This window comes from Alosa alosa, chromosome 10 (assembly GCF_017589495.1).
Source record: "Alosa alosa isolate M-15738 ecotype Scorff River chromosome 10, AALO_Geno_1.1, whole genome shotgun sequence".
In the NCBI taxonomy this organism is placed as follows: domain Eukaryota; kingdom Metazoa; phylum Chordata; class Actinopteri; order Clupeiformes; family Clupeidae; genus Alosa; species Alosa alosa.
In genome coordinates, this window is record NC_063198.1 from 627,941 (window position 1) to 643,049 (window position 15,109).

General features: G+C 38.2%; 1 protein-coding gene across 4 annotated transcripts in view; it reads left to right on the forward strand.

Moving 5' to 3' along the window:
• The window catches only part of dock3 (dedicator of cytokinesis 3), a 557,701-nt gene that overhangs the window by 113,065 nt on the left and 429,527 nt on the right, over positions 1 to 15,109 (forward strand). For all 4 annotated transcript variants that reach the window (XM_048254372.1, XM_048254373.1, XM_048254374.1 and 1 more), the window contains exon 9: positions 30 to 184. In XM_048254372.1, the coding sequence (XP_048110329.1) occupies positions 30 to 184 (155 nt within the window). The remainder of the gene's footprint in view (positions 1 to 29; positions 185 to 15,109) is intronic.

Sequence of the window (15,109 nt, forward strand, 5' to 3'; positions counted from 1 at the left end):
GAGGCTAAAACAATGGTTTTCTTGCACAGGGAGACAGCTTGGGCCACCGGCATGGAGAGGCCTTTCGCATTCCTGTACCTCACCACCTTTTCATGAACCTAAAGAGCTTCACTTACAACACCATTGGCGAGGACACTGACATCCTCTTCTCACTCTACGACCTAAGAGAGGGCAAGCATATTAGGTGAGGGGAATTATGATGAGAGCAAAGGTATACGGTCAAGTAACAACACATTTGAAAACATTTGTAAGTCACCTTGCATAAGGGTACTGATACATGCTAGCAAAGCATTGTGTGTTTCATTCATTTCAGTTGAGAGCAGGCGACATTGACAGTGTATAGCAGATTGGGCGAAGCAGTAAAAGTTGAATCCTATCAAAGGAAAAGTGTAATATTTTGCAAATGAGGAGCGAATTTCACACGTGGTGGCCAGATTGTTTGTTGCTGCCTTTGATTTTTGGAAAATTGCAGGACTTTGATGTTTTGTTCATTTGATTAAAGATCTGCATGGAAGGGCTTTTTAGGACCTGAGCACCGAAGGGCATAAGGCCTATTGTTTTTGGAAAGATTATTGTTATGGTTATTCCGATTTGTGTTTTTTCTCAGAGTGTTTTCCTTTTTTGAGGTAGTTAACGTGGGCGAAACATCTTGAAATTTGGCACACACATCAGGTATTACACAAAGCAGTTAGGTACCAAAGCTTGATCCCGGGCGTGGCCCAGGGACTCGCTAGTGCCCCCTTATGCGACTGATCCCGTGGTTGGCATATACTTTCAGCTACACACACCAAATTTGACACACACCCAAACTGAACAACATTCACATGTACAATGCATTAGCCATACCCAAAAGGAAGTGAGGTAATTGGGATTTTATGCGCACTAAAATATGATGGAATTGTGATGTCAAAAGAGGTGCTTCCCATAGGTAAAAACTCATGAAATTTGGCACACACATCAATTGGTACAGTACTCAAACTTGTTACTGTATGTTATTGATTATTACGATAATAATAATATATGCATGCCCACAATACATATTTGGCATAGGACCACCAGGTGCTTTGTAAAAAAGTGCAATTTATTTTGTTCAAAAAATAATTATAATATTTTTATTCAAAATTATCATAAATTATTAAATGTATAGTTGTCATTTAAATTCCATTACTACAGTACTCAAATGTGCGCAAGAGTGCTGTAATTTTACTCTTACTCAAGTAAATATTTGAACTAGTATTCTACTCTTTACTCAATTACATTTTCCATTGGGCCTTCATTAAAATGAGTATTGCAATAGAAGTACACATATCTTTGTTGACTGGAATAGCTTACAAGCGTACACGTTAGTGACGCACCCTCTCTAGGTTGCAACATTGTTGCGATTACACAGCCGAGGACACAAGCCAACCGTTACGTTGGGACTGAGGACTAGAATCGCCGAGATGAACGCTAGTAGCCTACTACTGAAGCAGCCCCCACTCCCGTGGTTAACCCCTGGCCACATCTGACACTGTTCCATCCCATGCAAAGGAAGGGAGACAATCGTATAATGAAATGCTTAATCTGTCACAAACTTACAACAGTATCAGCCTTTAAAACCTCTACATCTAACCTTCGCACGTTGAGGTAAATTGCATTGTTTTCCAACAGTGGTTCTCGTCGTGCTACCTAGTGAGCTAGTCCTAGCTGCATTGATTGACAGTATAACTCAGGGGTCTCCAAAATTTGTGCCCCTGGGCACTAGGTAGCCCACGGGATGAGGTAAATATCATAACTAAATATCAGATCTCTTTCAAAAAAGTCATTCTTTGATTTAATAAGCACACACAACCTAATTTTTTTACATTTAACTGAGAAATGGTTAGATTAAACAAACAGTGCTACTACTCTCATTGAATCAGCTCCCCCAAATTTCAGTTTTTTGAGTGATACCAGAGCAAATAATTAAAAGAGGTGGGGGGATAGCCACAATTTTCAAGACGTCTTTTCAGTGCAATCAGTCGTCATTCAGTGACTTTACTTCATTTGAATATCTGTCAGTGTGCACGCGTTAAGTCTTCTCCTCAGATTTTATTACTGACAATTTACAGGCCTCCAAAACATTCAGCTAAAGTTTTTCTTGAAGAGCTAGGTGAACTGCTATCATTCATTTGCATAGAGTTTGCCGGTCTTATTATATCAGGGGATCTAAACTTTCATGTGGATAATCCTGAAAACAATTATGCCAAGGAATTCATTGCACTAATCGATACTTTATCCCTAACACAGTATGTACAGGGGCCAACACACTCTCTCGGCCATACCCTCGACCTTGTTATCACAAACGGTCTCAATGTCTCTACAGCTGTTAAAGACCTGGCCTTATCCGATCATTTCTGCGTGTTCTTTGATGTGTCTATGTCCCCACACATGTCCCCACACGAGTTATGATGGTAAAAAGGAAAATCATAAATGATCAGACAAGTGCTCTCTTTGAGCAAGCACTTTCACAGACGTCAAGTCAACAGTCAGACCCGGTAGAAGACTTATTTGACCACTTTAATGCAAAAATGGCAAACATTATGGATGACATTGCTCCATCAAGAAAGTTATGGACAAACAGAAAGCACCATGGATAAAAAATCCAGCAATTAAACTTCTAAAAAGAGAGTGTAGGAAGACAAATGGCGTCAATACAAACTTCCGATTCACTATGAAATACATAGAGATGCTCCGCATATAACTCTGAAATATGCAAAGCAAGACAATCTTTCTTTTCTAACATTATCAATAGAAGTTCAAATAACACTCGAATTCTATTTTCAACTGTTAATAAGTTAACACACTCACAATTAGTGCCTGAACTTCTCTCAACTAATAAATGCAATGAGTTTTCATCTTTTTTAAAGGTAAAAATTTACAAAATCAGACTCAACATACTGCTCAATTACTAATTCATCAACCTGAGGCCATCCTTAAAAATATTCTTGTTTGCAGTAACAGCCAAAAAATAAAAAAATGGGTCGGTAGGTAGGTCAATATTTTTTTTTTTCAAGATTCAAAGTTAAAAAAAAAGTACAATTTTGGTCATGGTGATTACGTAGGTATGAATTTAAACAATTGTGCATATTGTGACGTAACTGACTGGGTCCTCAACCCGTGCCTTCAGGCGCATCACTGCAAACCTCAATCTGATGCAGGTTATGTAGACCAGCCTTTCTCAAACTTCTTTGACCTGAGGCCCAGTCATGGCAGACTTTGGGGCCATAAGGCTCATCTACACGTACCCTACCCCACTCCCTCCAAATCAAATTGTCATTATCATTATCACAATCATTATTATGCCTAGATTGTTATACATGCACTTTCACTTAAATATTTTGTGACATGCACATCAGAGGACTGCTTTAGTAATGTAAGATATAATTAGTTTCATTACTTTTGCATGGTTGCATGATGCTTGCATAAGAAAATAAATACTTCTCAAAACAGCAACAATTATATGGGTGCTATTGTTTTGGGATGTTTCCCTCGTGCAAGCATCATACATTGGTATGGAGAAAAAAAAATACATGTTTTTTAATGAAGTTTAATTTGAATGCCTGAATGTAAGGATTCAGGAAACACAATACCAGCTTTTTTTGGCGAGCAGATAGGCGTAAATCACTGATCTGTTGATCTTTAACAGATAGAAAGAAGGCTACAATAGCTTTTGGGCCACGTTATATTCAAATTTGACTATACAATACTCAGTGCTATACAGTGTATTATACAGTCTCTGCTCTGTTTCTATGGAAGTTCCAAAATCAACGTCGTTCTATCAAGTGTCGTTAAACAATTAAATAGCATTCAACAGGTTGAAGCGAAGCTTTGATACCAACGTTATTGATTATTTTCAGTTTCTCTCGGCGCAGGCGCTTGCATTGAATGAACGCTCATACCACCACTTTATTGTATGGCTCCATGTTTAATGACATCGATAGCAGAAACGTTTGTTTTCCTTTTTTGTCGGCCCAGCGGTATCTTTATCAACTTCGCAGCAAATTATCAGACGAAGAACCGGGCCTAATTTCCTCCACGACTCCGCCCGGACCATCTTGCGGACCCATATTTTGAGAAATACTGAATAGACCACAACCAATTTCAATTCTTCAACACGGTCACCGTTAGACTAGAGGTGAGAATGAATGGGAAAAGATCTGGGCACAGTTCTTCCAGAACTTCGTGCCAAGTAATGGCGTTGTCGAGATGTTTGTGTGAATGAAACGAAGCATTATAGGCCATAGTGTGACATCGTAAACCAATGGTGTACAGATGACGCCACAGGGTTTTATTTAAGGGAGCCTTCGTTTGTATGTAGGCAATTTATATTCACAATACTTAGGCCTACTAAAATAAATAGTATTTTATTTGTATTGGTTGTTTAGAGTAAAAAAAAAAATCGGTCGGTCTTAGCATAAAGTTTACAACCCGGCAAGTCGGTCGGACTAAAAGGGGAAAAAATAAATATGTGGGTCGGTTCTAAATTGACAGGGTCGGTCGTGTTACGGCAAACGAAAATATTTTTAAGGATGGCCTGAACTTCAAGCAACAAACAGAGGGAAACTTAACTTGATAAGAGTCAGAGTTCAATTTAACTCTTGTCAGAGTTCAACTTGATAGACTACGAAAAACTTGGAAAAAACGGTACAGAATCTCAGCTCTTCCACATGTGTCTTAGACACTCTGCCTACCAATTTCTTCAAAACTGTTTTTCACCTTATAGCGGCAGACAAACAGCTGTTGTAAAGCCACTTCTCAAGAAGAATAACCTGGATGCCTCCATGCTAAACAATTACAGGCCCATATCCAATCTACCTTTTATTGGCAAAATTATCAAAAAAGTAGTCTTTAACACAAACTAAGTCTCAATCCTTATTCTTCTAGGTTTGAGTGCGGCATTTGACACCATTGATCATAGCATCCTAATTCACCGCCTTGCAAAGTGGGTGGGTCTCTCTGATAATGTTCTAAACTGGTTTCAAACCTACATTACTGGCAGAGATTTTTATATCAGTCTAGGAGATCATGTGTCTGTAAAACATGACTTGCCTTTTGGTGTGGCCCAGGGGAGCTGCCTTGGTCCCCTGCTCTTTTCCCTATATATGCTTCCATTGGGAAACATCATAAGTCAGCATAATGTAAACTTCCACAGCTACGCAGATGATACCCAATTGTATATTTCTGTGGAGCCAACTAATCCAGATGGCCTTTGCTCCCTCACTGCATGCCTAACCTCCATTAATCAGTGGATGAGCAAAAATATTTTGAAACTAAATGATGACAAAACAGAGGTACTTTTGGTTGGACCAAAACCAAAGCGAGACATTGTTCTTAGTAATCTGGGGAACTTGGCGCACCAGGTCAAACCAAAAGTAACAAGCCTCGGGGTCATCTTAGATTCAGAGTTAAGTTTTAAGCCCCATATCAGTAAAGTTACTCAGACTTAAGGCTGCCAGTCTTGAATGTCTGTGTATAAAGTAAAATAATTGCGACATATGCTAAGAACAAGCTAAGGCTGGCTGCTTGGAGTCCGCATCAACGGGGCCTAAGCATTTGTTAGCCTAGGCATTTGTCAGCAAAGCCTTTATACATCCATAGTAGTATAATAGTATTTCTGATATGTTGCTGATTGGATCATAAACGGCCACAGCAACAAAGGGGAATGACTGACTCTTCTCTAATAACTGTGTTACATGTTATTTTCTATATTTCTGATATGTTGCTGATTGGATTATAAACGGCCACAGCAACGAAGAAAAGTGAAAGTGATTGATAATGACTGACTGACTATTATTGTGTTACATGCTCCAAATGTAAAGCACTTTGAGCTGCATTCTGTGTATGAAAGGTGCTATACAAATAAAGCTTATTATTGCATTGCATGTAAATGCAATGGACTATTATCACTGTTCTTATTACAGTGCATGCAAATGCACTGTACTGTTCTTCCTAGGCTTCTTCTTATTACAGTGCATGAAAATGCACTGTACTGTTCTTCCTAGTCATCTTCTTATTAGAGTGCACTGTTATCCGATTTATTATAGTGCTTGAAAATGCACTATACTGTTCTTCCAAGTCTTCTTATTAGAGTGCATGAAAATGCACTCTACTGTTATCCGATTTCTTCTTATTAGAGTGCATGAAAATGCACTCTACTGTTATCCGATTTATTACAGTGCATGAAAATGCACTGTACTGTTCTATCTATGCTTCTTCTTATTACAGTGCATGAAAATGCACTGTACTGTTCTTCCTAGGCTTCTTCTTATTCTTCCTTCTAACGCGTTTAATGCAGCTTCAACCGTTTAACGTAGAAACTTTATTCAAACTATGTTACGTAGGTCTTACTTAGGACATGGGTGCTATGTATTTTTTCAGCTTTGTAACATTTATACTTTTTAAACTATTAATTAAAAACTAATCAAAATTTCCCAGGCCACCTGGATCAACTGCCAGTCTCAGGCTTTAAGCATACAAACTGGCTCTATTAGCATGTTAGCATTGTTAGCATGCTAGTTAGCATAGTTAACATAACTGCTAAAAATGATTAGCTAGGTTAGCTAAGTCACATGGTTAACATAGTTAGCATCGTTACCATGATAGTTAGCATAGTTAGCATAACTACTAAAAATGATTAGCTAAGTCACATGGTTAACATAGTTAGCATTTTAATATTGTTAGCATGCTAGTTAACATTGTTAACATAGTTATCATTTTTGACAAAACTATTAGAAAACATTAGCTAAGTTAGCTAAGTAACATGGTTAGCATAGCTAACATAACTGCTAAAAATCAATAGCTAAGTTAGCTAAGTCACATGGTTAGCATGTTAATATTCTTAGTATTTTAGCATAACTGCTATAAATTTTTAGCTAAGTTAGCTAAGTCACATAGTTAGAATTTTCATGCACTATATTTCCTTCAGGAAATGCTTTTCTAGTTCTTATTATTTTTCTTCTTCTAACGCAGCTAATGCAGTTTCAACCGTTTAACGTAGAAACTTTATTCAAACTATGTTACGTAGGTCTTACTTAGGACATGGGCGCTTTGTATGTTTCATCTTTGTAACTTTTTAAACTACTAATTAAAAACTAATCAAAATTTCCCAATAGACTTAACATGGGCTGATGACATCACAATAGGGCCGTTAAGCAATTAGAATCCTATGCCAGGTGGTCAGGCCACCTGGCTCAACTGCCAGTCTCAGGCTTTAAGCATACAAACTGGCTCTATAGGGCTTATTCGCAAACACCGCTACGGCCATATTGTTGATATGACATTCCAGTTCTATACTAGGCTATTCTATGTGACAATCGCCTGTAGCGCATAGATTTGAGTTGAGCAGAGCACAGTAATGGCTTAATCTCGTCAATATAAGTAGATAAACGTATGGACCCATATCTAATAGACTCAATAGCATTAAGTAAAGATCCGTCATTATTGTCAGCTGTAGCAATTACCCCGGTATTTATTTATAGCCTAACTGTCTTGTTCATACATCGGCACACGTCGCCGCTGAAGGGGACAAGGCTTTCAAGTCGCCTGAGTCAAAGTCGGCGAACTTATATTTGTTCCACCAACGACATCGTCTAACATTGCCATGATCGCAGAGAATAAAGTTGCATCTCATTGGACTGCAATTGTATCTTGCGTTTGCCTGTTGCTCACAACCTGCAGCCAAGGACTTTGCTAAAGTAGTTTAAAGTGGGTTAGCCAGTGATCGTTTTTGTCTGATAACTTCTACAGGAGGATCTATGATGCAACTTTATGATCTGGATGCAGAAAGGGCTAACATATTTCTCTGTAACATTTCCAAAATCCAAGTGAACAAAACACTATACAAATCATAAGTAGGCCTATCTACTGGTATCTTTCTCCGCTGAGTTTGTTCCTACTATTTGCCACTTGCCGTGCCACTAAGACGAGCTGAGAAGGGCGCATCATGAATAAATATATTAGCCTATAGGCTACTGTAAACGTTGGCTAACATTGCCTACCTAGCAATGCTATCTATGCAAATGCAATATGTCCAAAGGTAATCTACGGTAGACGACTACATCAGGCTACTGCTGATGTCTCCGCATTGCATAGGGGCAGCTGTCTGCACTGTCTAAAACTTATTTAACTTAAGCCTACAGAGGACAATATAGTTTTAATAATACAAATATAATAATGGCGATGGATGTGAGGAGTTGGCTGTAAGTTTAGTCTAGGCTATTTATCCTATGTAGCCACAAGTCTCTCCTGCACTGACTACTTCTCAGGAGTCTCATTCCCTTCTCGTTTTCTGACCATAGCTTTCAACATTGAGCAACAAAAATAAGGAAGATTTTCCAGGTTACTCACCCAAAATACAGGAAAATGTCAACATTCGTCTTTCTATTGCTATCCCCCTGCTGAGAGCAAGAATTCATAGGCCTACTACAAAACTGCTGCACTAATCAAACGAGGTGTGAAGCTAGGTCTAATGAGACTTTGCTTGAAAGATTGGCGTCAAATCGTGCTCTCTCCCACACTGTTCAGATCACTCTAAGGTCGCCTTCAGGCAAGAAAAACGATGCTTTAAAAACATATTTTCGCTGGAAGGGCAGGGGTACAGGACAACAGTACAGAAACGGCCAAGTCCGATGGGACTAATGTTATGAAAGTAATAAAATATGGGATATTTTACGGGAAAATATTAAAACGGGAAGACAGCTGGAAAAAAGTTGACAGGTATGTTTCTGACAGTGGGTGACTCTAGGGCTCTTTGCTGTTGTTAGAACGGCCTGTAGGCCTATTGTACCATCACGTTAAATTTTGTACAAATAAATAAATAGCCTACAGCGATAATACCGGCGCTGTCGCGCTTGTCAATCGACAGCTGCATTAAATAGACCTACCTATGCATTTTCTATATCAACAAAATGGCCGCTGCGAACGTTATTACCTGATTATTACGTAGATCGAATATGCCTAATTAAGACTACACACCCTGTTCAACTGCTTCCTCTGCCAAAAACTGTTTCAAAATAAAAGTCCTCACTACAATATTTCACTGTCAAACAATTTAACCCTTTAAACTACTGAACTTTTTAACTGTTCAGCCATTGTAACTGTTACTTGTCATCAACTATGACTCCTACCCACTGTAGCTAGTTAGCATGTTAGCATGGCTAACATTGCTAGCATTTTTAACAAAACTGTTAAAAATGATTAGCTACGTTAGCTAAGTAACATGGTTAGCATGTTAACATTGTTACCATGCTAGTTAGCATAACTACTAAAAATGATTAGCTAGGTTAGCCAAGTCACATGGTTAGCATAGTTAGCATTGTTAACATTGTTATCATGTTAGTTAGCATTGTTCACATAGTTATCATTTTTGACAAAACTATTAGAAAACATAAGCTAAGTTAGCTAAGTAACATGGTTAATATAGTTAGCATTGTTAGCATAACTGCTAAAAATGAATAGCTAAGTTAGCTAAGTCACATAGTTAGCATTGTTAGCATAGTTAACAGCATTAACATTATTAGCATTTTTTTAAAAACTTAAAAAACTAAGTTAAGTAACTTGGTTAGTATTATTATCTTTGTTAACATAGTTAGCATAACTGCTAGCAAACATTAGAGCCATTCCAACTGTCAGTTATCGTCAACTATCTACCTAAATAATTTAACCATTTAAACTATCCACCTATTTAACTGTTCAGTCATTCCAACTATATTAAACCTCATCTACTTAGCAACCAATATAGTTTGTTTTTACTCTGTATGATATTTTACATCATATAGTAGTTTAACCTTTTAAACTATCCACCTATTTAACTGTTCAATCATTCCAACTATATTAAACCTCATCTACCTAGCAAATAATTTAACCTTTTAAACCATCCACCTATTTAACTGTTCAGTCATTCCAACTATATTAAACCTCAGCTACCTAGTTCAGTCATTCCAACTATATTAAACCTCATCTACCTAGCTAACAATTTAACCTTTTAAACCATCCACCTATTTAACTGTTCAGTCATTCCAACTATATTAAACCTCATCTACCTAGTTCAGTCATTCCAACTATATTAACCCATTTACTCCTAAAATGCCTACTAAAAACGCCTATAGAATCCTATGGCATTCTAGACTAAATAACCTTATTTCCTGAGGGTTTTCTGAAAAAATACTAAAAATTGTCAACTTCTACCAAAATGTAATATCTAAGCCTCTGTAGCACCCAGAAGCATGAAATAAAAAGCATGCTGCGCTACGCAGCAACCAGCGGGAGATTCAATGTTGCGCTATGCAGCAACAGGCGGGAGATAGAATGTTGCGTCATGCAGCATCAGGCGCGAACGGGTTAAACCTCATCTACCTAGTAAAGTCATTCCAACTATATTAAACCTCATCTACCTAGGAAATAATTGAACCTTTTAAACTATCCACCTATTTAACTGTTCAGTCATTCCAACTATATTAAACCTCATCTACCTAGTTCAGTCATTCCAACTATATTAAACCTCATCTACCTAGGAAATAATTTAACCATTTAAATTATCCACCTATTTAATTGTTCAGGCATTCCAACTACATTAAACCTCATCTACCGCGCACATAATTTAACCATTTAAACCAGTGTTTTTCAACCTTTTCACTTTTGACACTTAAAATGTCCCACGGCACACTAACATCCTGTGTGAAGAAAAAATAAACATACCATAGCCTAAAATTTCAAATAATACACAGATACGGCCTTATAATGGCTTCTATGCAAGACCTGCTCAATAAAACAAGCACCCTCTGTTTCATTTGTAGGTGACTATATCTATAATTTAATTGTTGTTATGAACTGGATATGCAGGGCTCTCAAGTTTTGAAGTTTGCAAGGAGTGAGACTTTGTTTCTCAGGGGGGAGCAGTGGTGGAGGAAGTACTGAAACTCAGTACTTAAGTAAAAGTACAAATACACAGAGAAATATTTACTTTAGTAAAAGTAAAAGTACCACAATGACAACCCTACTTAAGTAAAAGTAAAAAGTACCTGCTTTTAAATGTACTTTAAGTATTGAAAGTAAAAGTATTTGCATAATGATTTATATACTATTTTCTAAAACGAAAAATCAGTATGGGCTGTGGCATTTTAATTAAGCTAGTTTTAGGTTATACTTGACTAGATAGTTTTAAGCTAATGCAATTGTGCTTACCATCTGTGGCCCAGTTTACATTCTGACCTACAATTCTAGAGATTGTAATTCTGGTTATCTAACTAGGGTGATCTGCTGAGTAATATCAGTCAGCAAAACACGAGAGCCTGAAGTTTAACGGGGTAGACAAGGGAAACGTCGGGTGGATCGTAATCCCAATTATGCTGATTGAACAGAAAAGTTGCTGAGAAAGGAGTCTTTATGATTAGGTTCAGACGCATAGACATTGAATGAACGCTCACATTACTACCCCCCAATTGTAGGCTATGCATCTTTATTTGATCACACACAATTAAGGAATATTTCCTAATCTGGAAAATGTTACGTTTTTTTTCGGCCACCGGTTCATTAATAGTCTACCATTCATTTGTGCCGCAAAATGATCAGACGCGGTGACAGAAGCATGGGCATAGCCTGTAACTTCGCTGATCCGCGGATAGCAATCTCATCGGAGAGGAGGCCCTAACGCTGCAGATAACAGACAGAGAAAGGCACAGAACACAGTTGCATGTACAGTGTAGCCATGGGTCTGGTGAATATAGCCTACCGAATGCAGATGGCTACAAGCTCACGCTTTGCCTGGTCTAGACTAGAAGCTTATGTTTCTAAGAATGCACGAAGCCCAGAATCTTTGGTAGCAACCCTGCCCCTGGTAAAACAAACGTGTTTGTCAGAGAGAAAAAAAAAAACTGATCATAAAATGTATTGTAAAAAGGAACGATGGTGTTGTAGAAATGTAGCGGAGTAAAAGTACAGATAATTGCTGTAAAATGTAACGAAGTAAAAGTCAAAAGTATGCACTATAAATTTTACTTAAGTAAAGTACAAATACGTGGAAAATTTACTTAAGTACAGTACGAAGTATTTGTACTTCGTTACATTCCACCACTGGGGGGGAGGGGGCGTGGCATTGGCACAGTGCCACGCCCCCTCCCCCCTGATCGAAGTACATGAAAGTCCTATGTCTGCTTGAACTACTCGTGGCGCCACGCCCCTTCCCCCCGATCAACAGACCCACCCGCACCATGTCCCATCGACCCAGCTTCATGAGAGAGCACAAATTATTCTAGAACCCTATAGTAAATAATAATAAATAATAATAACATAAATTATAATAATAATTTCACCCAAATGGGCCCTTTGAACAGCAGTGGCTCATTCTGCTCTAAACAAACAGAAAACAACCAAATGAGAAAAAGCACATTTAGCCCCAAAATGGTCTCTTGAACAGTGGTGGTTCTGACAGTGTGTGTGTGTTTATGAGTGATGTGTGTTGTAAGTGTTTGTGGCAGATTTTGATGCCTTGATGACTGATACTGGGGGCTCCCATTTAAAGCACTTTGGTTCAATGTCAGCCATTTTCACAGTCATGAGGCCATCCTTAAAAATATTCTTGTTTGCAGTAACAGCCAAAAAAATAAAAAAAATGGGTCGGTAGGTAGGTCAATATTTTCAAGATTCAAAGTAAAAAAAAAGTACAATTTTGGTCATGGTGATTACGTAGGTATGAATTTAAACAAATGTGCATATTGTGACGTAACTGACTGGGTCCTCAAGCTGTGTCTTCAGGCGCATCACTGCAAACCTCTGCAGGTTATGTAGACCAGCCTTTCTCAAACTTCTTTGACCTGAGGCCAAGTCATGGCAGACTTTGGAGTCATAGGGCTCATCTACACGTACCCAACCCCACTCCCTCCAAATCAAATTGTCATTATCATTATCACAATCATTATTATGCCTATATTGTTATACGTGCACTTTCACTTAAATGTTTTGTGACATGCACATCAGAGGACTGCTTTACTAATGTAGGGGAGACAGTTGCAAAACTTTTTGCATTTGGCTCTGTTACTCAGAGACGGTTTGGATTAGACAAACCAATTTTTTATACAATACACTTACATATGTCTGTTAATAGTCTAAACCATTTAAAGATTATTACAGAATCTACATTTTTTACAATTTGCATTTGAATGTAAGGAGTCAGATGTTGTAACTGACCCCGGGCCCGGGGACAGTTGCAACATTGTTTGGGGATGGTTGCAACATGTTAAAAATACAATATATTACAATATATGTCAGTGCAGCAAAATGATTATTTTTGTATGTAAATACAAGTTATGTAAGTTATAATAATATTAGTGTTATTTATTCACCAGCTTTGATTAGATGACAATTATAGATTTGTCTAGATGAGTAGGCCTTATGTGCAATATATTCAAATTGATATAAAATACAATAGAACTTTAGTGACATAGGAAGAATGGAACAATTTGGGAGGCAATTCACTTTTATTTAGACTATTGTCAGGTAAAACATGTTTTTAAAAATATATATTTTATATTATCATATTTATGCATTGTACGGGACTGTACGGGGACAGTTGCAACTGTCCCATTTCCTGTCAGCCATGATAAAACCTCATGTGCTAGCTAAACAAGGGGACCTTGGCACACATACTTCTCAAAACAGCAACAATTGTATGGGTGCTATTGTTTTGGGATGTTTCCCTCATGCAAGCATCATATATTGGTAGGAAAGGGAGAAAAAAAATACATGTTTTTTAATGAAGTTTAATTTGAATGCCTGAATGTAAGGATTCAGAAAACACAATACCAGCTTTTTTGGCGAGCAGATAGGCGTAAATCACCGATCTGTTGATCTTTAACAGATAGAAAGAAGGCTACAATAGCTTTTGGCCATGTTATATTCAAATTTGACTATACAATACTCAGTGCTATACAGTGTATACAGTCTCTGCTCTGTTTCTATGGAAGTTCCAAAAATCAACGTTGTTCTATTAAGTGCCATTAAACAATTAAATAGCATTCAACAGGTTGAAGCGGAGCTTTGATACCAACGTTATCGATTAGTTTCAGTTTCTCTCGCGCAGACGCCTGCATTGAATGAAGGCTCATACCACCACTTTATTGAATGGCTCCATGTTTAATGACATCGATAGCAGAAACGTTTGTTTTCTTTTTTTGTCGGTCCACGGTATCTTGATCAACTGCGCAGCAAATTATCAGACGAAGCACCGGGCCTAATTTCACTCGACGACTCCGCGGACCAGCAGTCTCCACGTCGCGAGTCCATATCAAAACAAAACTATTTCCTGATTGGTTGAGAAATCCTATTTTCTGATTGGCCGATAGGTTAGTAACTGAACAGCAGCTTTCTGAGCTGAATGAGCGCACAGACAGCAACGTTGTGTGACACGTTTGTAAAATATAGCCCTTAGAAATTTCTGTGCGGGCAAGTTAATAATTTCTCGGAGTGAGAAATGCCATGTGTGGCGTGTGAGCGTGTGAAGTCATTGAAATGCGTGTGTCTCACGCTCAATGCGTGAGACTTGAGAGGTCTGTGGATATGTGATGATTATGTGAATACTGGATATGGGGGCCCCGTTGTACAATGCCTGCATACCACAAATAGTGCAATCATACAATCAATGAGAACATGTGGTTATAAATTCTTTGATGCAACAGTTGCTTTTTTGGACCAGTGAGTGACATTTCAGTAATTTTCTGCGGCACACCTGATGATCTCTCACGGCACACTAGTGTGCCCCGGCACAGTGGTCGAAAAACACTGATTTAAACTATCCACCTATTTAAATGTTTAGTCATTCCAACTATTAAACCTCATCTACCTAGCAACCAATATAGCAACCATGTCAAATACCCTAGTAACAGCCTAGCAACCACTTCCACAGTTACAACCTAGCAACCAGCATAGCAACCACCCCAACTAACCTAGCAACAGCCTAGAAACCACTTCAAGTACCCTAGCAACAGACTAGCAACCATGTCAAATACCCTAGCAACAGCCTAGCAACCACTTATACAGTTGCAACCAACATAGCAGTTTAACCTAGCAACCAGCATAGCAACCACCACAACTGACC